General features: G+C 49.6%; 2 protein-coding genes across 6 annotated transcripts; one reads left to right on the top strand and one right to left on the bottom strand.

The window, feature by feature from the left end:
- Nucleotides 1-865: 865 nt before the first annotated feature.
- LOC126065079 (atherin-like) lies at nt 866-8,014 on the bottom strand. The gene is made up of 3 exons (XM_049864744.1): nt 8,011-8,014; nt 7,257-7,877; nt 866-1,781 (listed from the first exon to the last, which is right to left on the bottom strand). The coding sequence occupies exons 1-3, from the start codon at nt 8,012-8,014 to the stop codon at nt 1,759-1,761; spliced, it is 648 nt and encodes a 215-aa protein (XP_049720701.1). The 3' UTR covers nt 866-1,758.
- SALL1 (spalt like transcription factor 1) lies at nt 6,066-23,520 on the top strand. 5 transcript variants are annotated; one of them, XM_049863623.1, is made up of 5 exons: nt 6,066-6,581; nt 8,152-8,244; nt 16,747-16,824; nt 17,372-20,794; nt 21,946-23,520. In XM_049863623.1, the coding sequence occupies exons 2-5, from the start codon at nt 8,169-8,171 to the stop codon at nt 22,380-22,382; spliced, it is 4,014 nt and encodes a 1,337-aa protein (XP_049719580.1). In that variant the 5' UTR covers nt 6,066-6,581; nt 8,152-8,168; the 3' UTR covers nt 22,383-23,520. The 5 variants fall into 5 exon arrangements, with proteins under 5 accessions (XP_049719580.1, XP_049719581.1, XP_049719579.1 ...); XM_049863624.1 differs by lacking the exon at nt 6,066-6,581 and adding an exon at nt 7,116-7,133; XM_049863622.1 differs by lacking the exon at nt 6,066-6,581 and adding an exon at nt 7,169-7,875.
- The last annotated feature ends 1,420 nt before the right edge of the window (nt 23,521-24,940 follow it).

Below are 24,940 nucleotides of genomic sequence, written 5' to 3'. Positions count from 1 at the left end.
TCAAGATTTAGAAGCAACTTTTCTCACGTAATTTGCGTAAGTTAAAATGCAAGCCCTGCTCTCTGTGAATTACCTGATATACTATTTTTTTAAACCTAATTTCCGTATTAATGTTACTATTTAGCCTCATCAAGATGCAGCTGCCTAAATGTTTTTAGGAAGTAAAATCAATACATTTTATAAAACATCAAGGAATGAAATGTCCATGTTTAGAAGAAAATATATATATATGTAAGCCAAATAAAATAACCAGAGAAATGCAGGCTGGTACCTGAGCAGCAGGCCACCTCCAAGTCTACCATTGCTCATGAACCTTCCAGAAGCATGAAGATGGTCTGCCCTGACCCAAATGACACCCTGCACAATTGGGCTTTGACTCACACACAAACTGCTCTAGTCTCAAGTCCCTTTGTTATTTGGACTAGCCATGAGAATACTAGCAATTCCCTAAGATGAAGCTCTGCTTTTATCTCTGCTCCTATGCCTTTCCCCTTCCCCCAACACTGAGCCAGGCAGTAACACAGTCCCAGAAAAGAATCTCTTTGATGGATTAATTGCCTGTAAGCAAGGAAAGGAGCTACAGTGTGTGTTTCACAGTTGTATCCTCCATGCCTAGCATATTACTCTACAGTGAGTAGCTACACAAATAGATGATGGGTGGATGGATGGGTGGGTGGACGGATAGACGGATGGATGGGTAGATGGGTGGATGGGTGGGTGGGTGGGAGGGTGGGTGGTGGGTGGATGAATGGATGGGTGGGTGGGTGGGAGGGTGGGTGGTGGGTGGATGAATGGATGATGGAAGGATGGACGGATGAAGAATGATATTTTAGCTATATCATTTGATCCTCATAACAACCCTGTGAGGTAGTAACAATAATAGTTAAGATTTATATTGTGCTAATTATATGTTATCGTTGGGTACTGGTGAGTCAATTCCTGCTTCATAGGGTTTCGTAGGCTGCAATCTTTATAGGAGCAGATCACCAGGTCTTTCTCCTGCAGTGCCACTGGGTGGGTTCGAACTGCCAACCTTTCAGTTAGCAGCTGAGCACTTAACCACTGTGCCACCAGGGCTCCTGCTAATTATATGCCGGCCACTATTCTAAATTCTTCATACGTATTAACTCTTTCAACCCTTAACAGCCCAATGAAGTAAGGACTATCATTATCTCCTTTTAACAGGTGAAGAAGCCGTTCATTGGAGGCATTTGGAGGTCACACTGCCAGTAGGAGGCAAAGCTGGTTTTTTGCTAGATGCTCTTAAGTACTATGCTTCCTCTCCATTAGTTGTATTTTATGGAGCAGGAGACCGAGGGCAGTGATAAAGCAATCAATGCCATCGGTTGCTTAGGTGCAAACCAAGGGCTGTGTTTCCAATACACTGGGAAGTGACAGAGCCAGAATGTGAACCCAAGTAGCCTAACGCAGCCCACACTCTCAACCCCCATCAGGACATGTGGAATAAGCTGGTTCATTGCAAAGACTTGAGTTCCACAGAGGCTTGTTAAGAAAGGTTGCGATAATAGAGCTTGTTTTCTCCCAAACTGGAGGTGCTGTGGGGGTCTAAGACAGAAAGAGAAAACTAAAACAAACCTGGAAAATGTGCGTTCCGCTCCAACTCTCCCCAAACCATCTTGTTTTGGTTGGAGAAGGACAGATTTCCTGGCATCTCCATGGTCTCAGTCCTGGGGCAGTGCATACAGCTGAGCAAAGCCCGCAGCTGAGTTCTGAGTAGGCCCTCTCAGGGAATGGAGTTTACCAGAAACGTGTCAAAGACTCTGGGGAGAGAGGGGAGGACCCAGGATGAAAGAGTGGTGGCCAGGACAGAATGAGAACTCAGAATGAGAATTTAGCAACTTCAAGAGGAAGAAAAAGTTGGAGTGGTTCCTGACATAAATGTGGGTTTTGGAGGAGGATGGAAGGGGAAAATGATCTTTTCAGAAGTATAACTTTAAAAGACAACTGCTTCCGTTTTGAGAAGGCACAAAGAAAGCAGAGAGACACTGGTTTGAAAGCGGGAAATGTTAGTCTCTTACATTTAAAACTCCCTGTTAAACTGGATGTTAAGATGGAGAGAGCAGCGTGGTTACTACGGCTGAAGAGATGAAGATGGCAATCGAGAAAAATAAATTATAGTGCAATAATTAAGAAAGTCAAGCTGGGGAAGGAGAAATAAGGAAAAGAGATAGGTGGGTTATCCCCCTATTCTCCCCACCCCCCCTTCTTACTGTGCATGTGGGGCTGAAAGGACAAGGATGCAGGTTTGGACGGAAATGACTGCACAGGCCTGATGAACCGAAGTTTACTGTAGGAGTGGGGTAAAACTACAACTCTGACTCAAGCTGTAGTCCAAGAAAAACACCTTTCTTCGTCAGAAAAACATGCCGTCCTCAGGAGTGGGTATAAAGAAACCCAGAGAAACACTCCCTATGACGGTCATCACTCAGCTGAGACTTGTGGGGATTACCCCCAACCCTAGAGCTGCTTTTGTAAATGTGACCGGCAGGCAGTGTGGCCGGCAGGGCCAGGCCAGCAAGTGCCAAATCCAGACCCTGCCCTTTGATTTCTACCAAAAGTTGCATTCCTCCCTGCAAGCTGACCAGGAAGAACCCATTGGTGGGGCAAAGTTTCACTGCACACAGCTTTGAAAAAACCAAGATGCACATCTCTGAGAACTTGTCACCTGGTTTAAAAATGGATGTTTTGCTGGAGAACATGGCAGAACATATATATATTTTAAAGCTTGTTGCAAGAAATTTGCTGAGTTAGTTCATCTCGGGGTCCTACAGGGAGGTCTTAAGAAGACCACCTTTAGGAGTGAAAATGAGTTTCCAGTCACCTCCAAATGCACACACCCAGAAGACAGGGAGCCTCGCATCTATTCCCAATGGAACACGTACAAAATACCAATCGCTAGCCACTGGTCCTACTGAGGTCCTCCTCCTTGAGCTCACAGATGGTAATCTTTGAGCCCTGCTGGCTTGTCTGAACATCCTGCCACAGGAATTAGCTACAGTCGATTGGATGGTGATGATTTTTTCTTCCACGGTTAGAAAACCGCAAGGGGATTTTAACCAAAAGGAAGCAAAGGCTTTCTTTTTATAAATTCGATTAGTCTTTTCCACTTTCTTTACCTCGGGACATTTCCTTTGGGAGGAATTTTATACCCAGAGACCCCTTAGCGAGGCACTGCTGCATGCGGGACGCAGTGAATATCAGTGCAATTCATGCCTAATGTGGACTGAAAGTAAAAGTTGCAGGCACTTGCAGTCGCCCGAGAAGTCATTTCTAAATGCCGGCGAGGGGATGGCCCTGCGAGGGAAGAAAGGCAAAGTTTGCCGCGGGCAGGCAGCGTGTGAACCTCGGCTGGGGTGCGTGCGAGTAGTTACCAAGCCCGCCCTCCGCTCGCCACGGCTGAATTTCCCGCCGGAGCCGGCGCCGGGGCGCCTGGTCCTCGCGCTGCGCCCGGCGCCGGTCTGGAGATAGCCCTTAGCCGTGGGCGGCAGGAGTTCCCCCAGAAAGTGCGCCTTTTCGCGGTCCGGGCTTGGCGCAGGAGAGGAGCGTGCCCAGGGTGCGCAACGTTGACTCGGCCAGAGTCCACGGGCGGGGGCACCCAGCCGAGCCTGCTCCCCGAGGCCTCGGATTCGAAGCCGCTCCAGCGGCCGGTGAGAGATGAGGCTCTGTACCACAGCAGTTCGGATGAGGAAGGAGTTTCTGAAACTCCGGGGAAAGTGTCCCGGGGCTCCAAACTTCGTCTTTGCTTTATGTCATTTTTCTTGCCCCCTCCTCTCACCACGCTAGCCCCAACCCTAGGAGAGAGCCGTCAGGGCTGGGGTGCAAGCCGCCTCAACCCCTCCACCCCCGCACCCCCGCTGTCAGACAAGAAAAATACAAATAAACTCTGGGTGGTTCACGCGGATGCCTTCAGGTGCCCCCGTCCCAACACGCACACGCACACACACACCCGCGCACACCTCTCACCATCCGCTCCGTCCCACCCACCTCCCGGGGAGGGGAGGGACTGGGAACCTGATCTCCGGGCTCCAGCCCCGAACGTTTCCCCATCAATAATGCTGATACCATCGATGCGCCTCCTCCCCCGCCCCCGGGGCGCCGCTACCGCCTTTTCGCCGCTTTTTGCCTGGCGTAAGAAAACGAAACCTCCTCTACTGCCCTCCTAGACTCGGCCGAGGTCCAGCCAGGCCTGGGGAGGACGCGTGAGGAAGCAGGGGCGCAGGCCAAGCGCTGGGGGCGTCCTCCAGTTCCAGGGGACGGTGCCCAGCCCGCGCAGGCGGAACAGGAAAGAGGGTCTGGACTCAGGCAAGGCCTCATCCCACGCCCCTTTCCAGACCCGAGGTCAAACTGGCCCAGAATAAGATACTTTTGCAGCAAGAAGAACCAGGCCTCGGAATGGGAAGCCTCAACACCCCCTGCCCTTCCCAGGATCGGGAATGGAGCTAAGAGGCCCAGAAGCCCTTCGCTGAGATTGGAGTTGTGGCCCAAGGCCTTCAGGCACAGCCCTTCGGCCCCGCCAACTCACCAAGGACGCTCTAGCTCTTGGGAATACTGAGGGGAGGTACTGGTAGAAACACAGACATCAAGCCCCCAAGAAGGGAGTTTGCAGAACTGGCCAAGCGCTTCCCCCCGGGTGCGGTCCCTCTCCGCCCAAGAGGTCACGACCCTGGCACAGCCACTGCCTCACTTCAGGCCACCCACTTTTCCCATCGCGGGTCAGCCCCTAAGTGGCAGGTCCTCTCGAGGAACGGCAAACCCAAGCCTCGTCACCTCGATTCTCCCAGGAGCTGTCCCCACCCAGGGCTGGGATAGCGCGACCCCTTGTAGAGCGCACAGGTTTCCTGGCTAAGCAAGACGTGGGCATGGGCTCCAGCTGGGACATCTCACTCGCACTGGCCGCCTTCTCCGACTGGCTTAAAAATAAAAATTAACCCCCACTCTGTCTCTGTGTTTATTTATTTATTTATTTGCGTCGCGGCACGCGGAGCCTCGGCCGTTCCCTGACACTGCGGCGCCCGCGTCAGCGAACCACGGAACTTCGGCCCGAGACAATGGCCGGTAATTGATGTATTGCCATCAACAATAAAGACCAATTCTCTTCTCCCCGCCATTTCGACCATCCCCCTCCTCCCTTCCCCCCCTCCACCTCCCCTCTCCTCTCGCCGGGCCACCGAGGGAAAGAAAACAAACAAGAAATTAGCGGGGGACGCCGCGTGCAGAGCAAGACGCCCGCCTCTACGCCGTCGAGGACGCAAAAGAACGAAAAAAGTTATTAAAGTTTGGATCCCCCCCCAATTAATTCGTCTCCTCTCGTCCATTTTTAATTAGACATCGCGGAGCTGCTTTTGCGTGCGCATTTCGTTTGGTTGGTTGTTTTGGTATATTTGTGGGGGGGGGAGCTTTTTTGGTGAAAAAAATCTTTATCACACACAGAGCAAGCAAGGAACACGTGTGACGCTATTCCCGGGAGCTGCTCCTCGCGTCCGCGGTGCCGACCGGGAAGAAGGGTTTGCGGGATCGCCAGCTCGGCTCATTTCCCGGTAGCACGCGGTGCTCCGGAGGCCCAGACTTTCAAGAAGATTGTGAGAGACGGCTGCGGGTGTCTCCAAAAGCGGGCATGTTCGGGGAAGCGAGTGTGCACGTGCACACGGACGCGTTTGTGAACCCAGAACAGTGCGGGCTGGCGTGTTTGCGAGGGCGTCTGTTTGCGGGGTGGAGGGTTCGGTGCGAGATTGACTGGTGCTGCTGCTTGCGTTCCCGGAGGTCTGGGGAAAGCGAGCGGCTCACACCCCAGGAGTGCGCAGATCCATCTTTGCCGAGGGATCTCTTTAAATATTCAGTGAGAAATAATGGCATTTGAAGCACCACCTATGGAAACATTATTATCTTCATTCTTCAACATCAGCCCCACTGATAGCTTCGTTTGTCTTTTTATCAAAATCTACTGTACCCAACAAGACCTGGGGAGAAAGGGAGAGTGAGGCGGAGTGGGAGTGAGGATGATGTCAGGGACCGAGCGAGGGCAGAGGAGAAGAAAACTAAAAGGCGAAAGAAGAAAGGGCGGACAGGAAGAAAGACGAGAGAAGTTACGCCCAGAAAAAATAAAGTCGGCGGGAGGAAGACAGAAACATTCACCCGCACACAAAAGACTTAGATTTTAAAAAGACCTAAGATGCTGAGAGAAAGAGAAAAGGGTCTCTGAGGGAGCGCGGTTCACCAAGGGTCTGGAGTACCCGAAGCTCGGCTCGGGAGCTCGGTGCCCATTTCGCACGAACCGGCTGTGGCACTATTGAGACTCGAAGGCGCTCCCCGATTGGGGCGTCCTTACGAGCCCTCTCCTTCCCCGATCGCGAGATAGGGCAGGATTGTGTATCTGCACCCCCTCCTCCCTCAGCCAAAGTTTAGTTTGTCCTTCGGGCGCAGGACTTCGGGCACCTTGGAGCGAGGAGACACCGAGGCGCGAGGGGGAAGAGCTGGGCTGGGCCGGGAACCGAGCCCAGGTTCGCGGGCGCCCGAGCTTGGCGGAGGAAGTGGGGGCTCGGGAGCCCGGCTCTGGGGCGCAGGTAGGGAGGCTGCATCCCAGCCCTGGGTGATGGAGATAGAGCGAAAAGTTTGGGCGCCGCGCTCGGCAAGTGCCGGAGAAGTGGAGGCGAGCTCCCGAGCGTCCAGGCAGCTGCAGGCTGGGACACTCTCAGTCCCAGCTTGGAGCAGCCACACCGTCGCCCGGAGGCTAGGGTGCAACCCTCTCAACCCCCACCAGGACAGGGTGCCCAGGGGTCCCGAGGACTGGTTTTGCCCAGGGCCGGGCCGGGACCTGCTTTCCGAGGCCGGGGGCGGGCTGCAGCTCGCAGGGTATTCGGCGGTCCCTCCCCTCCCCCAACCGGAGCTGAACTCGGAGCCCAGGCCGGTCCCTGCTCTCCGCCCGCCCCGGGCCCGACGGCGCCACCGCCGCCACCGCCTCCCCGCGGAGTGACGCGCCCTGTAGCCAACCCGGGCGGCCGGGGGGGCAGGCTCGGGAGGGGTCCTGGGCGGAGCTGGGCCGCCCCCTTATCCCACGGGCTTGGGGGCCGCTTCTCCCGAAAACTTCAGCCCTAATTGTCCTGGGAATGTCCGAGGTAGAGAAAGGGAGCGAAGGAGCAAGCGAGAGGCAGGAGAATCGGGAGCCTTTGAGCGGGGGTGGGGGTGGCGGGAGACCTGCTCCCCGGAAAAAGATCCCCAAACCCATCACGTTCCCAAACCTTTCCTCGATCCTCTTCTCCGCGCCCCCGCGAGCCCGGGATCCATGGGATGGAGAACTCGGGGCGAAGGAGCGCCAAGCCAGGCGGCGAGAGGGAGGGAGGCCGGGCCGCGGGCGGGAGGCGGACCGGCGTGGGGCCGGCTCTTCCCCACTCGCTTATTTTTTTTATGGAGGTGGGAGTGGGCTGCTTTCTGGTGGCTCTTAAACGAAGAAACACTCACGAAACGGGCCGCCCTCCCCCCCAGTCCCGCCACGGGACTCCCTCCCCCAGCGGGCCAGCGCGCCGTGCGCCGGAGTTGGGAAGTTCGCTGAGCGCCCGCAGCCTCGGTTCCCAGCCTCCGCCTCCCGGCCCCACCCCCACCGGAGCGGCTTAATTCCGGGGAGGGCATGCTAATTTGGGTCGGCCCAGCCCGGAATGGGGGGGGCCGGGCGAGGGCGGGAGGACGGGAGGGGGCGCCGGGCCCCGGCGCCCGGCGCGCAGTGGCGAGGAGGCAGGCCCCCGGCGGCCGGGCCGCGGAGTCCCGGGCGGTGGCGAAGAGGGTTAACCCAGTCTCGGGCGGCGCGGCGTGCAGAGCCAGCCCCGCGGCCGGCTTATTGGGCCAGCGCTCGGAGAGACAGGGGTCTGCAGCAAATCACGAACTAATTGATTAAGGCGAGCGGGTTTGAATAGCGCTGGCCCGGTGCCAATCGCCTTTCAAAGAGCCCCTCTATGATTAATCGCAATGCATTATTGATAATCATAATTATAGCAGGACACATGCGCGCTGCGCCCGGGGCCGGGGAGCCGGGGAGGGGGCGGGCGGGCCGGCGGGCGGGGGGAGCCGCCGCCGCCGCAGCCGCTCGATTTCCGTAATTTTGAGAAGATTTTTTTTTAGTAATTTTTTATTCTGCCCCAGCTGATGTTTGAGCCAGCATGTCGCGGAGGAAGCAAGCGAAGCCTCAACATTTCCAATCCGACCCTGAAGTGGCCTCGCTCCCCCGGCGAGATGGTGAGTGCTCCGGCCCGCGCCGCGGACACACTCACACGCACTCGCACTCACACTCACGCACACTCGGTCCCACGCACACGCCGGCTGGCCCCCGCGCCCCCGGCCCGCCGCCGCCGCCGCCCCCGCGTCCCCGCGCCTTGTAGCCTCGGCATTTTTTTTTCTTTTTCTTTCTCATTTTCAATTTGCCTTTGCTTGGCTTCCCCCCTGCCCCGGGGAAAGCAAACACTCCTCCCCGCAGGATCTTTCCGGAGTTGTTGGGTTCTCCTGTTGGGAGGAGGGAGAGCATGCCGGCCTTTCTCCTCCGTCCCGGCTTTTCCGGGGCGAGGAGCCCGGGAGGCGCTCCAGCTGCAGCCGGGGCCTCGGCGTCCGGCGGGGCTCGGGTGCGGGGAGAGGCTGTCGGCGCCCGCCGCCCGGGGCCCCCGCTCTCTCCGTGCCGCGCCCGGGCCCCACGGCTGTCCGCCGCCGCCCCTGGCCCTTCTGCTAGCGGGGAGGAAGTTTACTTGGTGCTCGGGGCTGAACTCCGAGCTTGCGGGGAGCTCCCTGCACCGCCCCCCCAGCTCAAACTCCACTTCGGCCCGCGCCGCGGAATGGAGTGGCTTTGGGGTGCAAAGCTGCCAGAAGGTGGGACCTGTGTCTGGGCGCCCCGCGCCTGACGCGCTGGGGTCGCGGCTGGGGTGGAGGTTGCTTTTTGCTGCTGGTTACTCCCAAAACAGAGCGAAGGCGGACGGGGAAGGTGTCGGGGTTCGGCTACCCAAGTTTATGCTGGCTTCTTTTCTCCTAACACGTGCACCCCCGCCCCCAAGGAATCTTTAGACTCGGCTTGCGCCGGCTGGGAACCTCGCACTTGCAGATGGGTCGGGGAGGGAGTCGGGAGGGTGATTTTTCAGGGTTGGGGCTATCCAGCCGGAGGAGAATCCCCTGAAACCGAGGCACTCGCTTTCTCCGGTGGAGGCGCCCACTGCGGGACCCCGAAGGGAGTGGACAAGCCCAGAAGAAAGTTTGTGTTCGGGACCTACGGCCCAGAGTGGGAGAGGTCCGGGCAGGGAATATGGGGTACCGAGGGAGGACATCTCGAATCCGTCCTTGTTCCTAACGTGTTTCATTTTAGGAGCCTCACGGCTCCTAGGCCCGAAGCCCGAGGCGATGGAACGGCGCCCGGGCTCGGTTCCCCGGCTCATCCCGGCACGGTGTTCGCTTCCCGGCTGCCAGAAGGACGAATGGCAACCCCGACTGGGGTTCCACGCCTCGGGATGCCTCCCAGGATGCTCACGTTTACTGGGCAGTATTTTGGGGCATTGGGGAGGGAGCTGGACCCCGACGGGGCTCAGAAGCGCGACCCTAGATCGGCATCTCTGCACCAGACTCCGAGGCCGGCCGGGCCCCAGTGTCCGGAGGATCCTTCCCCAGAGGCCTGCCTCTCGGTGGAGCTGGGACGCAGGGGCCGGCGCAGAACCCAGACAGCGAAGCGAAGGGATCCCTACTCCCTTTACCCCACTGTAGGGGAAGGAGATGCCTGGCGTGGGGGGTGTAAGAGATGAAGGGCCCTGAGACCGATTCAGGAAATTGTTTATGATATTTGCCCCCCAAGTTCCTTCTCAAAGCTTTTCAAGCCTTACCGAGAGCCTCTGCAATTTCTCAGTCCGCTGAGAAGAGCCACCGTGAACCCCGCTTTCCACTCCTAGACAAAACCGGGTACGCGGGGTAAATCGAGGTGAAATGAACCCAGGCCGTTGCGACTACTGCGAGTATTTTTCCGGGTATTATCAGCTGGTTTCTTCTGCTTCTCGCCCCCACACCCATCTTGCCTGAAGTTTCTGGTGAGCCCTTCCGCACCAAAATACTGTCATCGTGCACAATTTGTATACGGAAAAACCAAACGGGAGAAAAGAGATTGATTTTTTTCTTTTTGGTAAATGTGTACTAATTTTATTCGCTTTGCAAAAAAAAAAAAAAAAAAGTCCCGGGCTGCGCGGAGAAACGAGCCTTGCTAGATCTTTGCCTTTCCTCTCTGGCCTCCTGAATCAGGAATTTTTAATAGTTAAGGCTTCTCATAAAGGAATAGCATAAAAGCGGTTCACTGCCTCTTACCATTATTATTTATTAGTACTATTATTTTTTTAGTTTATTTGAGCTTTGAGGTAAGTTAATTAAGTAACCGAAGTTTCCTTTCTTTTTCTGTTTTCCTTCCTTTTAATTTCATTCTCTTTCTTTTGCCTTCTCTTTTCATCCCTAAAAGCTAGTTCATTGTCCTGTGAGGTAGTAAACTGTTAGGGGCACCGTAGGAAACACTTTCCTCCCCACCCCCTGCTCTCACCTCTCCCCACACCCTCCTCTCTTTCTTCAGTAGTAATGATTTAGGTTATGACTGTTTTTACATGGTTGAACAATAAGTTTGGGAGAAGTTGCCTAGAGGGTAGATTTTGTAATAGGGTTACAGGATTCAGTGTGGTGTAATAAAGTAGCTGTTGTTGTTGGGTTCTGTGAAGTCTGATTTTCGACTCAGAGCGACCCCGTGTGACAGAGTAAAACGGCCCCGAAGGGTTTTCTAGCCTGTAATCTTTACTGGGGAAATCGCCAGGTCTTTCTCCGCAGAGCTTCTGTGGCTGTGTGGGTTCGAACAGCTAACGTTTCCGTTTGCAGCCATTACACCACCGGGGCTCATTTTGTTGCAGAAATACTGGTACACAACTAATCCTTCCCAGTGCCAGATTTACAGGAGGGCCTTTTTTTCTCTTCCACATCCCAGCCCTTTTTATTTGGGAATATTTGTGGGATAAATGGAATTGAGAGTTCATGACATAACTCCAAGATGCCTTTAAAAAGTCACCTTTTTTGCCTTGAATTCAGCCACCGCCCCACATCCACACATCTCAAGGAGTGTTTTCTGGTTTGTCTTTTTCTAATATATATAAAGGTTCTTGAATTTTCAAACAGTTTCAACGAAAAGCCTGTTTAAACAGTTTGGCTATTTTTTTTTTTTCCTTATGTCTGGAGATGGCCTTAAAATACGACAGTGAAGTTAAACATACGGAATTAAATCTGGTTGATGCTCTTTGCATCTGCCAGCACCTCAAATTGGGTGACTTTTACCTAGAATGGGATCTGGAAAAGTTGTAGACCTCAGTAACAGAAGCCTTGGAGGAACTGGTGCGCTGTGGTTGTTCATGTATGTTTGTGTGTGTTTGAGTGTTTGTGTGCCTCCCAAAAAACTCAAGCCATGCTGAACGGCCACACCGATAACTTCATCGCAACAGGTTCAAGAAAACAAGATTGTCTGGTCAATCTTATGATGTTGATATTCTAATCCTATTTCAGTGCAGCTGTAATCCCAAAAATGCCCCAAAATAAACTTGGAGATTTTTCTGAAACCAGAATTATGGCAAATATGACTTGTCTCCTAAATGATATTCAACAAGTCTCAAATTATTCATAGAAAAATGACTGCCATTGGGAAGATTGTATACCCAGATAAGTAATTTTGAGGAAAAGGGATGGTGAATGATTTAGTGTTTTTATATGTCTGCTCTCTACTAGGGATTTGGATTTCAGTGCTTTGTATGGGTGTATGTTGGGGTTTTCTTCCTTTGGTGGTGTTTTGAAGTTTCCTGGCCTATCCAGACTCCGTTCATTTATTAAGAAAGTATTTTGGTGCTTAGCTTTTTCAAGGAAAAGATCATATTGGAAGAAAAATAAAAACATCATGAATTGCAGATAAAACATTGACTTTGTCATATAAAGAATCATAAAAATTCCTCTTATTTATATTAATAATGAAATTCTATTATTTATCAAAGTAATTTACTCATTGTGAGCGGCTTAATGGCAACACATTGATTTCTGGGCCCAAAAGGTTAGAGAGAACTACAATTAATTGCTTTTTTTGAAAAACCGACACCTGCAAGATAAGGCTGTCAGAAAGAATTCATGTGTAAGCAGGCCTATTTTAAGTTTGTGGCATAATGGAAGATTCTGGATGAGAAAATGTGAAATGTTTTGGGGGATTTGCTTCGGGCTGCTCATACTTCCTCGAAATGTCGAAAACAAACAAACAAACCAGCCAAGTCTAGCTGGGCAAGAGATAGAGAGCCTAAGAGTGAATTTGTGAGACTGAACGTTTTGTGTTTTATTTTACATCAACTTTCTCCTATGATTTATGAACACAAATGCCAATTTATAGTTATTCTTTGGGGGCTTCATCTTGCTTCTTTCAACTTTACCAGCCAAAGTCCTTTAGAAGGCAGAAACCCATGTTTTTAACGTGGAGAGCTTCCTGGGAACCTGGCGAAGAAACAGGGAGACCAATAGTTTGTTGTTGTTGTTGTTTTCTGAGATTGTTAAAAGCCAAGCTCTGTGTACCAAACAGAACAAATTCCTTCTACAGCCTCAGCTAGGTTTTCCTCGGACATACTGGTGCGGCTAGCTAGCCACATCTTCCAAACTCAGGGCTAGTTTAACAGAGGAGATAGATGGTGGATTAACATAGGAACCGACACCCCTCCCCTACAAAAGAAAAAAAAAAAAAAGGTTTGTGTGGCAAGCTTTAGAAAACTTAGATGTGTTGAGCTGTTTTAACCTTTGCTAGCCTCCTTCTCTGCAAAGGTGACAAGGTCCAGATCATACTAGGTCCTTCAGTATCTTCCCAGTGACCCCCAAATTGAGACTTGCTAGTCACTTAGCAGGAAGGTAGTAGTTTATTTTAGTTTTCACCTTATCAGCTTGGCTTCTTTTCCTAACCTTATTCCCCTGTCACCCTCAGATGCCAGACCCCCAAAGGGGAAGATTGACAGGTAGTTCTCATAGCTCAGTTTTACCCTCAAACAACAGGGATTTAGTTTCTGTGCCTTTGCCAATGTTTATGTAGTCAGAGTTTAGCTCTCGCCTTAAGCAGTCTCTCTTTTACGCGTCACTGGAATGGGAAAGCCACAAAGAAGTTTTTGAACAAACCCTTGCAACTGGAACCCCATCTAGTGTTCAGTTTGATTCATCCAGGGGAAGACATTTTCCCCCCTTTCATTTCTCGTGTACATTTAGGCCAGCTGGGATTACTATTTTCAAAGCAGTGTCTTGTCCGGGTTATTATTTTTTTCAGAGATCTCCCTTGTATCCTTCCACTCGTGAACACACTAATCCTGTTCGGAATGCTGAGCGAACTTGAAGGTGCCAGCACATTTGTCATTTGATTACGTATCACATCAGACGAAACTTTAGACACGACAGGAAATGTGCACAGCATATGTTGCAGTGTTTAAAATGTCTTGGGAATCTTAAGTTGGGCATCCAGACTCAGGCTTTTACCAGGTCTGTGCATTAAAAAAAAAAAAAAAGATAACAGATCAGTCCATCAAGAAAGTTCGTGGTAGCCTTTCCAAGCAGGTCTGCAGAAAGGAACAGCCTATTGAAAGGGTGACCTCCAAACTCAAAATTGTGAAGGGTTCTATTAAAAAACGTTAATGCAATCTTAAGGTAACGAGAAGTACAGCGAAGTATCTTTCTGAGGAACTCCAAAAAAGAAAACACTAAATATGGCAGAGTAGGTTTGGTTTGGTTTTGTTTTCCTTTCTTGGCTAGCTAAACCCTTCTGTGTGGGGCATAAGTTGTATTTTTATTTTCTCAGCAGACAAAGGTGCTGGAAGACTTCAATTTTCTGTTTCCTCTTCTGCCATGTTCCGTTCAGAGCATGAGAAAGTGACAAATTTGATTTGGGCATCAAGTACCCAAAGAGGAACGAAAACATCTGGGATTTTGGTATAAATTGGGTAGAGCTAGAAGACCATTCTCCCCCCCCAAAAAGGCACAAAAAATGTAAAATACCTTTTTTGTGTATAGATACTTAGAAAACCACTGTTTCTTCAATTTTCCTATCTGACCAGGATTACAAAATTAATTTGCATGCAAAATCCATTGGAAAGGAACTGGAATGTTTTTTTTCACCCTAGCACAAGGAAAGCAAGGCAACAGTATTTACTATAATGGGGTCACCAGTTGCAATCCTGCATAACAGATTACTGAGCTAGATACAAAATAGGAGGCTAGTGGGGGGCCATAGTTGTTGGGTGTTTTTTGTTTTTGTTTTCTTTTTTTGCATCTTAATACAACTTAAAATCTTCTCTTTGCAAAGCTAAAGATTTGGAAGCAGTCCTAATGTTTGGCCTTCTTTTTGCAAAGCTGCGCCATTGGAATTCTGTTTTGAAGGCAGATAGATTTAAAGTTAAGAACTATTACAATGTAGCGACACCTGCTTTTGAAATAAATCAAAATAGATACCAGCATTTTTTTTTTTCCTGGAGTTCATAAACATCAGGAAATTAAATTAGTTGACTCTACAGTGAGATCAAATGTCAGCTTCTTAAAATGTTGTGAAAATCGAAGCTAAAATATGGGCAGCTTTTTAACACAGTCTCTTAGAAGCAAGCAGGCTTTTTTTTTTTTTTTTTTTTGAAGTGTCTACATTTTCTGTCCAGTTAGCACAATTCTAAATGTAAAAATGTTCAGGGTGAAAAACTTGAAAAATCTCAAGTGAGGCTTGAGGCCGCAAAATGCAGAATTCAAGCACAGGAAAGCAGTCATCGACCAAAACCTGTAAAGTAACCTTCCTCTTATTTTCTCTATATTATGAGAATATCAGATGTTTGCAAGTTAGAAAGAATTAAAATGCCCTTTAATCGTGAGCACAGATGTGCTAAATATTTGAAGCAACTACATTGTAATGTGTACAATTGATGAAGTCAGTTTTCTGATTTCCCTTGCTAGTTATTTAGTTCTGAATCTGTCATTATTTGTCTAAGCCCAGCTGACCAAGCAAAACTGTGTTTTAAAGTGGCTTTATGTTTTGATAAATGTGAGCTGGTTGAAAAGTATTTTCCAGTGAATGCAGAGCTTAATAGAACATGCTGACATAATAGTTTTAATGCATTTTGTTGAAAATGTGTGAACAAACAGAATAGCTTTTGTTCCTTCATAATTGGCTGTAAAAGTAGATGGAAACATAACCATTACATATGGAAATGTGCAAAGAGAAAGAAATAACATTTCTGTTGAATATATTAGGAATTGCATTTCCCAGTTTAAAATAAGCATCTGAAATGGATGCATCACTTAAAATTGGTTGTCAAAATAAGCAGCTTTCAACAGAATTTTTGTCACATTATTTTTGTCCCAGGTTAAGCAACATAACTTGAGCGAATTTCCTCTAATATTTTGTTTATATGATTTTAAGGCAGGGAGAGAGACGGAAAGGGTTTAAAACAGTACCTTGGATGTACACGGGAATCTGAATGCAACTGGGATGATTAAACATTAAATGAAAACTGAATCATTATTGGTATTTTCAGCTGCAACTACGATTTGTCTGATGATGTTAGTGCATTTTGCATCATACCCTTGTAGAGATTAAAACATGGGTATTGGCAAAGCTAGCTTGTTAAGTATAACTTCACCACACTCCCAATGAATAAAGCCTGCATGCATTTGGCATACTTTGTCAGGGGTCCTAGTCACCTCCGCCATCATCGCTCAAGGCAAACGGAGTTAAGGAATTTTCAGAAGTTAGTATTCAGGTATTAATTATATTTTCTGGACTGCAAAGTCTCTCAAGCTTTTCTGATATTTACTACGCAAAGGCAAATGGCTGGCTCATCTGAGTTGACTCTAAGTTTACAGAAAAGCAGCATTTGGATTTTGCATGGATTCATATCTGCAATTCCTTTTTTTTTTTTCCCCCTGCAAGTTTTCTGGGAGATGCAATTTGGAAGTCATGGAAACTATCTATTATCTGATTCAGTTCTGCAAAAAAAAAAAAAAAAAAACCATGCAGGGAGGTAATCCTTGAATTAAACAGTTTTTGTTTTTTTTTTTTCCACAGCCTTCGGAGATGACCACACACCATTTGTACGACAGAAGTTGGTGTTCCCCATGCTGAGCGAACAATGGGACACCATCCTGTCTTTGAATAGCGTGTTAGCCTGAAGCTGGAGATTTTTATGTTTAATTTACAAATGGATCTTAGTGAGAAGAAATCTGAGCAACCAGTGGAAACAAACATGAAATAAAGGGATTTTTTTATAATGAAAGGTTCAGGACAATCTGTTAAACAATTGATAACAGTTAAGAGCAAACTGTTTTTAAAGGCATTCAGACAAGGAGAATGGCTAAAGTATTTCCAGAACTCTTAAACCAAGACTGATTTCTTAGGGGATGGGAGCGCTCCCTCGGAACTGTGCAACCTCCTTAAATTGATGTTTAATCAGAAGTGTAAATCTTGTGCCAGTTTTTATAGATACAAAGAGCAGTTTTGATGAAATATTTTAGAGGCATAATGTTGCCATTTGGAGCATATTGGCATATATTCCTTGATTAGTGGAATGGTAGCCTGGGTTGCATTCTTTAATTTTAAAAATAAACATGCCACGGGGTGATATATAGGTGCCAGGCCGGCCTTGTAAGGGATTATGGTCATTGTGTTTCTCTTCATTGTGTGTGTGTTCCTTTTCGTTTTGTATTCAGCTGGGTCTGGAGGGGCAGCCTTGGAGGATTTGGTACTGACGTGTGTTTGTCAAGGCTCAGACTCCGCTCAGGTTCTAGGTAGGGGCTGGAGGTGGTTTCCAAGTTGTCAGACTACAGCTTGGTGATGTGCGTTTTATTTCCCCCCCTTGTCAACAACTGATTGGAACCTGAATGACTACAAATTAGTTTAGTGACAGAACAAACTGTCACAGATCTCTCTGAACCCCTTGAAAATGAGTAAGGTTGACAGAAACTCGGGGGCCTAATGAGTCCTCAGAATGGTTGCTGGACACTCTCTGGACAAGTCGACAATAAGGTGTATAAAATATTGGAAATCAATATTTTGCTATGGAATCTCATTATGCACCAATGTCTTCAGTTCATAGTATTTTATATTTTGATGGATACTCTGAAGGCCAGGACTCTCCAAGATACCAGATTGATAGAAATTCCGCCCACTCCTCAAAAATTAATTATGAACATCTTGGGTAATATTGATTGGTTTTCAGGGGCTACAATTTTGAGTTTCGCAGGTAGAAAATAATCAAGGAACTTTTTTTTTTTTAAGTCATAGATGACTCTGTTCAGGCTTCCTCTCTAATCTTATGCCTTTTGATGTTTGTAGGAGACACGGAGAAGGGTCAACCAAATCGAACCACTAAGAACAAGGACGCCCATGTCTGTGGCAGGTGCTGTGCTGAGTTCTTTGAATTATCAGATCTTCTGCTGCACAAGAAGAACTGTACTAAAAATCAATTAGTTTTAATCGTAAATGAGAGCCCTGCTTCCCCTCCCGAAAGCTTCTCCCCCAGCCCTCCTTCCGATAATCCTGATGAACAAATGAATGACACGAGTAACAAAACAGATCAAGTAGACTGCAGTGACCTTTCAGAACACAACGGGCTTGACAGGGAAGAGTCCATGGAGGTGGAGGCCCCAGTGGCTCCCAAAAGCGACAGCAGTGCTTCAAGCAGCAACCACAGCAGTACCACCCCAAGCTGCAACAGCAGCTCGTCCACAGGTACCTCAGCGATCACAACCTCTCTACCTCAACTCGGGGACCTGACAACACTGGGCAACTTCTCCGTGATCAACAGCAACGTCATCATTGAGAACCTGCAGAGCACCAAGGTGGCGGTGGCCCAGTTCTCCCAGGAAGCGAGGTGCAGTGGGGCCTCCGGAGGCAAGCTGGCTGTCCCAGCCCTCATGGAGCAGCTCTTAGCCCTACAGCAGCAGCAGATCCACCAGCTGCAGCTGATCGAACAGATTCGTCACCAAATATTGCTGTTGGCTTCTCAGAACGCAGACTTGCCAACATCTTCTAGTCCTGCTCAAGGTACTTTACGAACATCTGCCAACCCCTTGTCCACGCTAAGTTCCCATTTATCTCAGCAGCTGGCGGCAGCAGCTGGATTAGCACAGAGCCTAGCGAGCCAATCTGCCAGCATCAGTGGAATGAAACAGCTACCCCCAATCCAGCTACCTCAGGGCAGTTCTGGCAACACCATCATTCCATCTAACAGTAGCTCTTCTCCCAATATGAACATCTTGGCGGCAGCAGTGACCACCCCTGCCTCAGAAAAAGCGGCTTCAAGTGCTGGGGCCTCCCATGTGAGCAACCCAGCAGTCTCATCCTCACCAGCTTTTGCAATAAGCAGTTTATTAAGTCCTGCATCTAATCCACTTCTACCTCAGCCGGCCCCTGCTAACTCGGTTTTCCCCAGCCCTTTGCCCAACGTTGGAACAACTGCAGAGGATTTAAACTCCTTGTCGGCCTTGGCCCAGCAACGAAAAAGCAAGCCACCAAACGTCGCTGCCTTCGAAGCGAAAAGTACTTCGGATGAGGCATTCTTCAAACATAAGTGCAGGTTCTGCGCGAAGGTCTTTGGGAGTGACAGTGCCTTGCAGATCCACTTGCGTTCTCATACTGGAGAAAGGCCGTTCAAATGCAACATCTGCGGGAACAGGTTCTCCACGAAGGGAAACCTAAAAGTCCACTTTCAGCGCCACAAAGAGAAATACCCTCATATCCAGATGAACCCATATCCTGTGCCTGAGCATTTGGACAATATTCCCACAAGTACCGGGATTCCATATGGCATGTCCATCCCCCCTGAGAAGCCAGTCACCAGCTGGCTAGACACCAAACCAGTCCTGCCCACTCTGACCACTTCGGTTGGCCTGCCGCTGCCCCCGACCCTCCCAAGCCTCACGCCCTTCATCAAGACGGAAGAGCCAGCCCCGATCCCCATCAGCCATTCTGCCGCCAGCCCACCAGGCTCAGTCAAAAGTGACTCCGGGGCCCCGGAACCGGCCGCGAGAAACCCGGGTGGGCTTCCTGAGGAAGCTGAAGGGACCACTTTGCCACCCTGCAGCGGCAAAACTGAAGAAAGCCGGGTGGCCACCACTCTGGTCCCAATGGCAAGCACCGGCTCCCTGAGCTCCCCAGCTGGGGACTCCGGCCCAGGCGGTGCCGCCACGTCCACCAACCCACTATTGCCACTCATGTCAGAGCAGTTCAAGGCTAAGTTTCCTTTCGGGGGACTGTTGGATGCGACCCAGGCATCAGAAACGTCCAAGCTGCAGCAACTGGTAGAGAACATTGACAAGAAGGCAACTGACCCCAACGAGTGCATCATCTGCCACCGAGTTCTCAGTTGTCAGAGCGCCTTAAAAATGCACTACCGGACGCACACTGGGGAGAGGCCTTTTAAGTGTAAGATCTGCGGCCGGGCTTTCACCACGAAAGGGAATCTTAAAACTCACTACAGCGTCCACCGGGCTATGCCCCCGCTCCGAGTCCAGCATTCCTGCCCCATCTGCCAGAAGAAGTTCACAAATGCAGTGGTCCTGCAACAACACATCAGAATGCATATGGGGGGTCAGATCCCCAACACCCCTGTCACTGATAGCTACCCCGAGTCCATGGAGTCTGACACGGGCTCCTTTGATGAGAAAAATTTTGATGACCTCGACAACTTCTCTGATGAAAACATGGAAGATTGTCCTGAGGGCAGCATCCCCGATACGCCCAAGTCTGCGGATGCTTCCCAAGACAGCTTGTCTTCTTCGCCTTTGCCCCTAGAAATGTCAAGCATTGCTGCTTTGGAAAACCAGATGAAGATGATCAACGCCGGCCTGGCGGAGCAGCTGCAGGCCAGCCTGAAGTCGGTGGAGAATGGGTCTGTAGAGGGGGACGTCCTGACCAACGACTCGTCCTCGGTGGGTGGTGATGTGGAGAGCCAGAGTGCTGGCAGCCCGGCCATCTCAGAGTCTACCTCTTCCATGCAGGCTCTGTCCCCATCCAACAGCACCCAGGAGCTCCACAAGTCACCCAGCTTCGAGGAGAAGTCTCAGAGAGCATTACCAAGCGAGTTTGCCAATGGCTTGTCTCCCACCCCAGTGAATGGTGGGGCTTTGGATTTGACCTCTAGTCACGCAGAGAAAATCATCAAAGAAGATTCTCTGGGAATCCTCTTCCCTTTCAGAGACCGGGGTAAATTTAAAAACACTGCTTGTGACATTTGCGGCAAAACCTTTGCTTGTCAGAGTGCCTTGGACATTCACTACAGAAGTCATACCAAAGAGAGACCATTTATTTGCACAGTTTGCAATCGTGGCTTTTCCACAAAGGGTAATTTGAAGCAGCACATGTTGACACATCAGATGCGAGATCTACCATCACAGCTCTTTGAGCCCAGTTCCAACCTTGGCTCCAATCAGAACTCCACAGTGATTCCCGCCAACTCGTTGTCATCGCTCATCAAGACAGAGGTCAACGGCTTTGTGCACGTTTCTCCTCAGGACAGCAAGGACACCTCCACTGGTCACATCCCTTCTGGGCCTCTGTCATCCTCTGCCACGTCCCCAGTTCTGCTCCCAGCTCTACCCAGGAGAACTCCCAAACAGCACTACTGCAGCACCTGTGGCAAAACGTTCTCGTCCTCGAGTGCCCTGCAGATCCACGAGAGAACTCACACTGGAGAGAAGCCCTTTGCTTGCACTATTTGCGGAAGAGCCTTCACGACAAAAGGCAATCTTAAGGTACCTCACTCCATCTGCACCTCACCCCCATCACCCCTCTTTCTTTCTCACTGCCCCTCCTGATGGGTAATGCACGCCCTGAGTGTCACCATGTCCCAGCTATTCAGGGAGCGAGTGCCCACGAGGGAACCTGCTGCATGGGGGCTGACACTGGAGAGATGTGGGTGCCTGTGAGCATCAGGACTGTGGCAGGGATGAGGGCACGTTGCAGCTTGCTGGATGTCACAGTGCATTGAATAATTCCGTACGCCAGCGAAGCAGTGGTCTATCTCTCCTGTCTCGCTAAGTGCACCAAATGAATTGCTTTACCTACCAAATAAGACAGCCCGGCGTTGCCATGGGGTATTGATTAAAGACCTCCATGTGGCCTGTATGTTGCCCGTATCACTTAATAATTACGGTGCTCTTTGGTGCGTGCATCCATTTTTCATAAACTGTGCAGTCCAGCATGGCTTGTTTCTCTAAAAACAATAACATCACTGCGTGCCTAATGGGTATTATGATAATTGATTATACAACACTTCCTACTGATATGTGTTGGAAATAGAGCAAATATGCTTAAGTTCTGCAGCAACAGTTGAGCGCTCTTACTGTGTACATTTTTCTGTTGACAAGAGTATTTCTCTAGAGATTGCGGCCAGTAATTCGAGATGAATAATTACTCTCCGGCTTTTCTCACCATACCCCCGGGCCCTCCCATGGGCAATCAGTGAGGGGTACTCTCTTTCCATCTGAAAAGGACATTTATAGGTTAAAGGGTGTCAGATACAATACTTAACCATTTCAATGAGAGTGGACATAACAATTCTAACCCTGAAAGGAGCTATCTGCTACTGACTGGCTTGCTTGAGGCCATTATAAGCTAAATACAGGTAATGAAAACAGAGTAAGTAAGGCATCTTTGGCCGGGAAGAGGAAAGGAAGCCCAGGGCTGCAGAGAGCCAGCGCATTTTACTAGCCCATGAGAGTGGATGGTTCCCATTACCTCTTCCACTGTCTGTCACGTAATCAGAACAGACATTTAGGCCACTTGCTTTGTCGAGTGTTGGGATATGAGTTGAGACGGATTCAACTATTAAGCTTCTCCCTCCCTCTGCCCCTGCCCCCTTTTCTTTTTTCTCTCTCTCTCTCTCTTTCTCCCTGTGCCTCAGGTACACATGGGCACTCACATGTGGAATAGCACCCCTGCGCGGCGGGGCCGGCGGCTCTCTGTGGATGGCCCCATGACATTTCTAGGAGGCAATCCCGTCAAGTTCCCAGAAATGTTCCAGAAGGATTTGGCGGCAAGGTCAGGAAGCGGGGATCCTTCCAGTTTCTGGAATCAGTACGCAGCAGCGCTCTCCAACGGGCTGGCGATGAAGGCCAACGAGATCTCCGTCATTCAGAATGGTGGCATCCCTCCAATTCCTGGAAGCCTTGGCAGCGGCAGCAGCTCACCTCTTAGTGGGCTGACGGGAAATCTGGAGAAGCTCCAGAACTCAGAGCCCAGCGCGCCTCTGGCCGGCCTGGAGAAAATGGCAAACAGTGAGAACAGACCCAACTTCCACTTCACCCGCTTCGTGGAGGACAGCAAAGAGATCGTCACAAGTTAAAGCAGCTTGGGCTGGAGAAAGAACATTCCTGTTCAGAACGCAACCTGTGGGGTTGCCTCCTCCTCCTGCCCCATCCCCTGCCACTGGGCCCCGAGACCTAGGAACTATAACCTTATGAAGACATTCTTTTGTACCTTGTTCAACTTCTAGAGTTCTAAGAAAGCTTATTTATTAGTGATATAACCTGGCTTTGCAAACAGAATGCAAGCATTAACTTTGGTCTTCTGTATTTTGAACTAAATACTAATTGACTAGAGTGTTGTAAACTTGCTGTAACATTTATGGCAATTGCAAGTTGTCCTGCTAGGCGGTCCTAACTGGCATTAACTTATTTTCTATATCCAGTTTAATATGAATCTGGTGTTGATGCAATGCCTCCGTGATGCATTAGATCTCTAATAAAATCTGTATATAAATGTACACTTTGATCCTGCTGGAAAATTTTATCAGCAAACACATTGTCTATCCTCTCGAAACAGAGTTCAGGAAAGGACTGAAAGAACAGACTGGTTCTCCGAAAGTTTCAGTTTTTTTTTTTTTTAATTCTAAAATTCGACCTGCCTTTTTTTTTTTTTTTTTGGTAGAGATTTAAACATTTCCGTTTTGAACTGCTATTTGTATTGTGCATTTTACTTGAGTCGTCCTCAATGTTAAGTTTCTGTACAGTAAAAAGCACGCAGAATTCTTTAGAGAAATACACGTGTTGTTTTGGTAGTTGAAACTGAAAAGTAACATTTTTGCCTTGTAGGTCTATTCCCGATAGGAAATGTGTGCTGGAATTTCACAATGCTGCTAAGTATAGCATCTTGAACAACTTTCAGTGGAGAAAATGTAGATGCTCTTGTATATATGATAAGAAATATCACTTTCATTAAAATGTACATATGTTCCTTACAAGGGCAAATGCTTCTTCTTGATCAAGAGAGCAGGTAGAGTGTTTGTTTATTTTGTATTAGGTATGGAAGGAAAAAAAAAATGGAACTGTTACGTGCACTTTCTTGGAAAGTTAAAAGGAAAGGGGGGGGTCCAAGTTCTTTAACATTTAATACTTACTAACAAGAGATACTGTAATTTTACTTAAGTCATCAAATACATTTTTTTTTTTTTTTTTGCAACAGATAAAGTACTTTGTCTGTGCTTTTAGAGTGCATTTCTATTTAGCCAGGCCCCTAAATGTCTTTTCACATTTCCCCGGATACCAGTAAATTGTCCATATGAGTACGTGTCTCTCTCTAAATAAGAAATTGTAAAATGTCTACCAGGCACGGGATTGCAGGGGCCTTTCGTTTTATTTTAATTGGGAAGTTCTAGATATTTTCCCAATATCCGTGACTTGTAATTTGGGTATGTATTTTATAGTTTTTCACACTCCTTCCTCCCAAGAAAAGAAATGCAAGTGGGGTGGTGGTAGTCTCTTCCAGACCAGGTAAGTTTTCTCAGCCGCACACTTGTGTGGATTTAGACTTCAGCTTAATTTCAGCTCTTCAGGCTTCCTTTCACATGATTCAGTCGCTTTAGTTTCAGGCGGCTGCTAGCAGCCTTGCTGGAGAATTCCCGATGCAGCAGGGGTTGTATAATCTGACTCTAAACTGGGCCTCCACCCAGAGAGGTCAACATGTTCCTTATTTAATTAGTCTTCTAAGGATTTAAACGCACATGCATAGTTGAAAGAAAAAGTCAACTACATTTAAAGTCAACTTGAATATTCCATCATCAAAATTCAACTGAATTCTTCCTCTCTCCCTTTTGTTCTAGGGGGAAATAAGTTTTCCTCCTGAGCACTGTTTTGGGGTGAGCAAACGGACAGGATAGGAGGTGTGACTAGAGGGGTCGGCGAGTTTCTGTCAGACGGGCGGTCAGGTAAGGCAGTGGTGTTGGGCCGCTTCCCAGGAGAGGTTTCCACAGGGGCGCGGGCCATACCACCGCCAGGCGCCTCCCCTGACCCCAGTGTCATTAGACCTCCGTGCCACGGGCTGTCCCCTGGTGGGGAGATGCAGGCCCCGAGGGGGCGCCGAAGCGCCGGCTCAGCCTCTGGGGTTCTGGCCTGGTGTTTCGAGAGGCTGACCCCAGGCCGGCCATGCGGGTGCGAAAGGGCGCCCCCACACCAGGAAAGGGCAGGGATGGGGGTTGCGCGGCGTCTTGGTGCAAAGGATCATCTTGCGGTCTCCACCCGGACATTTAGAGGGCGGTATTTCTCGGTGTCGTCTCCCACCCCGTACGCTCTGCCCAGGGGGGAGACCCCTTTTCGCAGCGTGGGGACAAGGAGAGAAGGCCGGAAACTCCTGTTCCTTGAGGGCCCAACCAGTACACTTTCCGCGCGGAGGAGGGATCGGTGACGGTCCCATCGCGGGGCGTGGCGAGGAGAGGGGGCGCCCCAGGGTTGCGAGATTTCGGGTCCTGGCGCCCTGGGACGGGGACTGGGGCCTGGGGGAAGTTAAGGGCTGCGGGTAACTGACAAAGCGGCTTCGACAAAGCCCCCACCCCGCACACACCCGGGTCCCGCGCCTCGGGGCCCCTCCCCAAAGGGGCCCAGTGAGCTGAACCCCGGCGCCGTCTGC

Source organism: Elephas maximus, chromosome 21, assembly GCF_024166365.1.
Source record: "Elephas maximus indicus isolate mEleMax1 chromosome 21, mEleMax1 primary haplotype, whole genome shotgun sequence".
Lineage (NCBI taxonomy): Eukaryota > Metazoa > Chordata > Mammalia > Proboscidea > Elephantidae > Elephas > Elephas maximus.
This window is presented reverse-complemented; position numbering and strand designations above follow the sequence as displayed.

Bases quoted from the DNA above. Each gene is read 5' to 3' on its own strand.
- LOC126065079 (XM_049864744.1), bottom strand. The intron at 1,782-7,256 runs GTTTGGGAACGT...CTCTCTCCCCAG, and splicing joins GAGAAGAGGATCGAGGAAAG to AGTCTTTGACACGTTTCTGG.
- SALL1 (XM_049863623.1), top strand. From the start codon at position 8,169: ATGTCGCGGAGGAAGCAAGCGAAGCCTCAACATTTCCAATCCGACCCT. The intron at 8,245-16,746 runs GTGAGTGCTCCG...TTTTGTATTCAG, and splicing joins CTCGCTCCCCCGGCGAGATG to CTGGGTCTGGAGGGGCAGCC. The intron at 20,795-21,945 runs CTCACTCCATCT...TGCCTCAGGTAC, and splicing joins AAAAGGCAATCTTAAGGTAC to ACATGGGCACTCACATGTGG.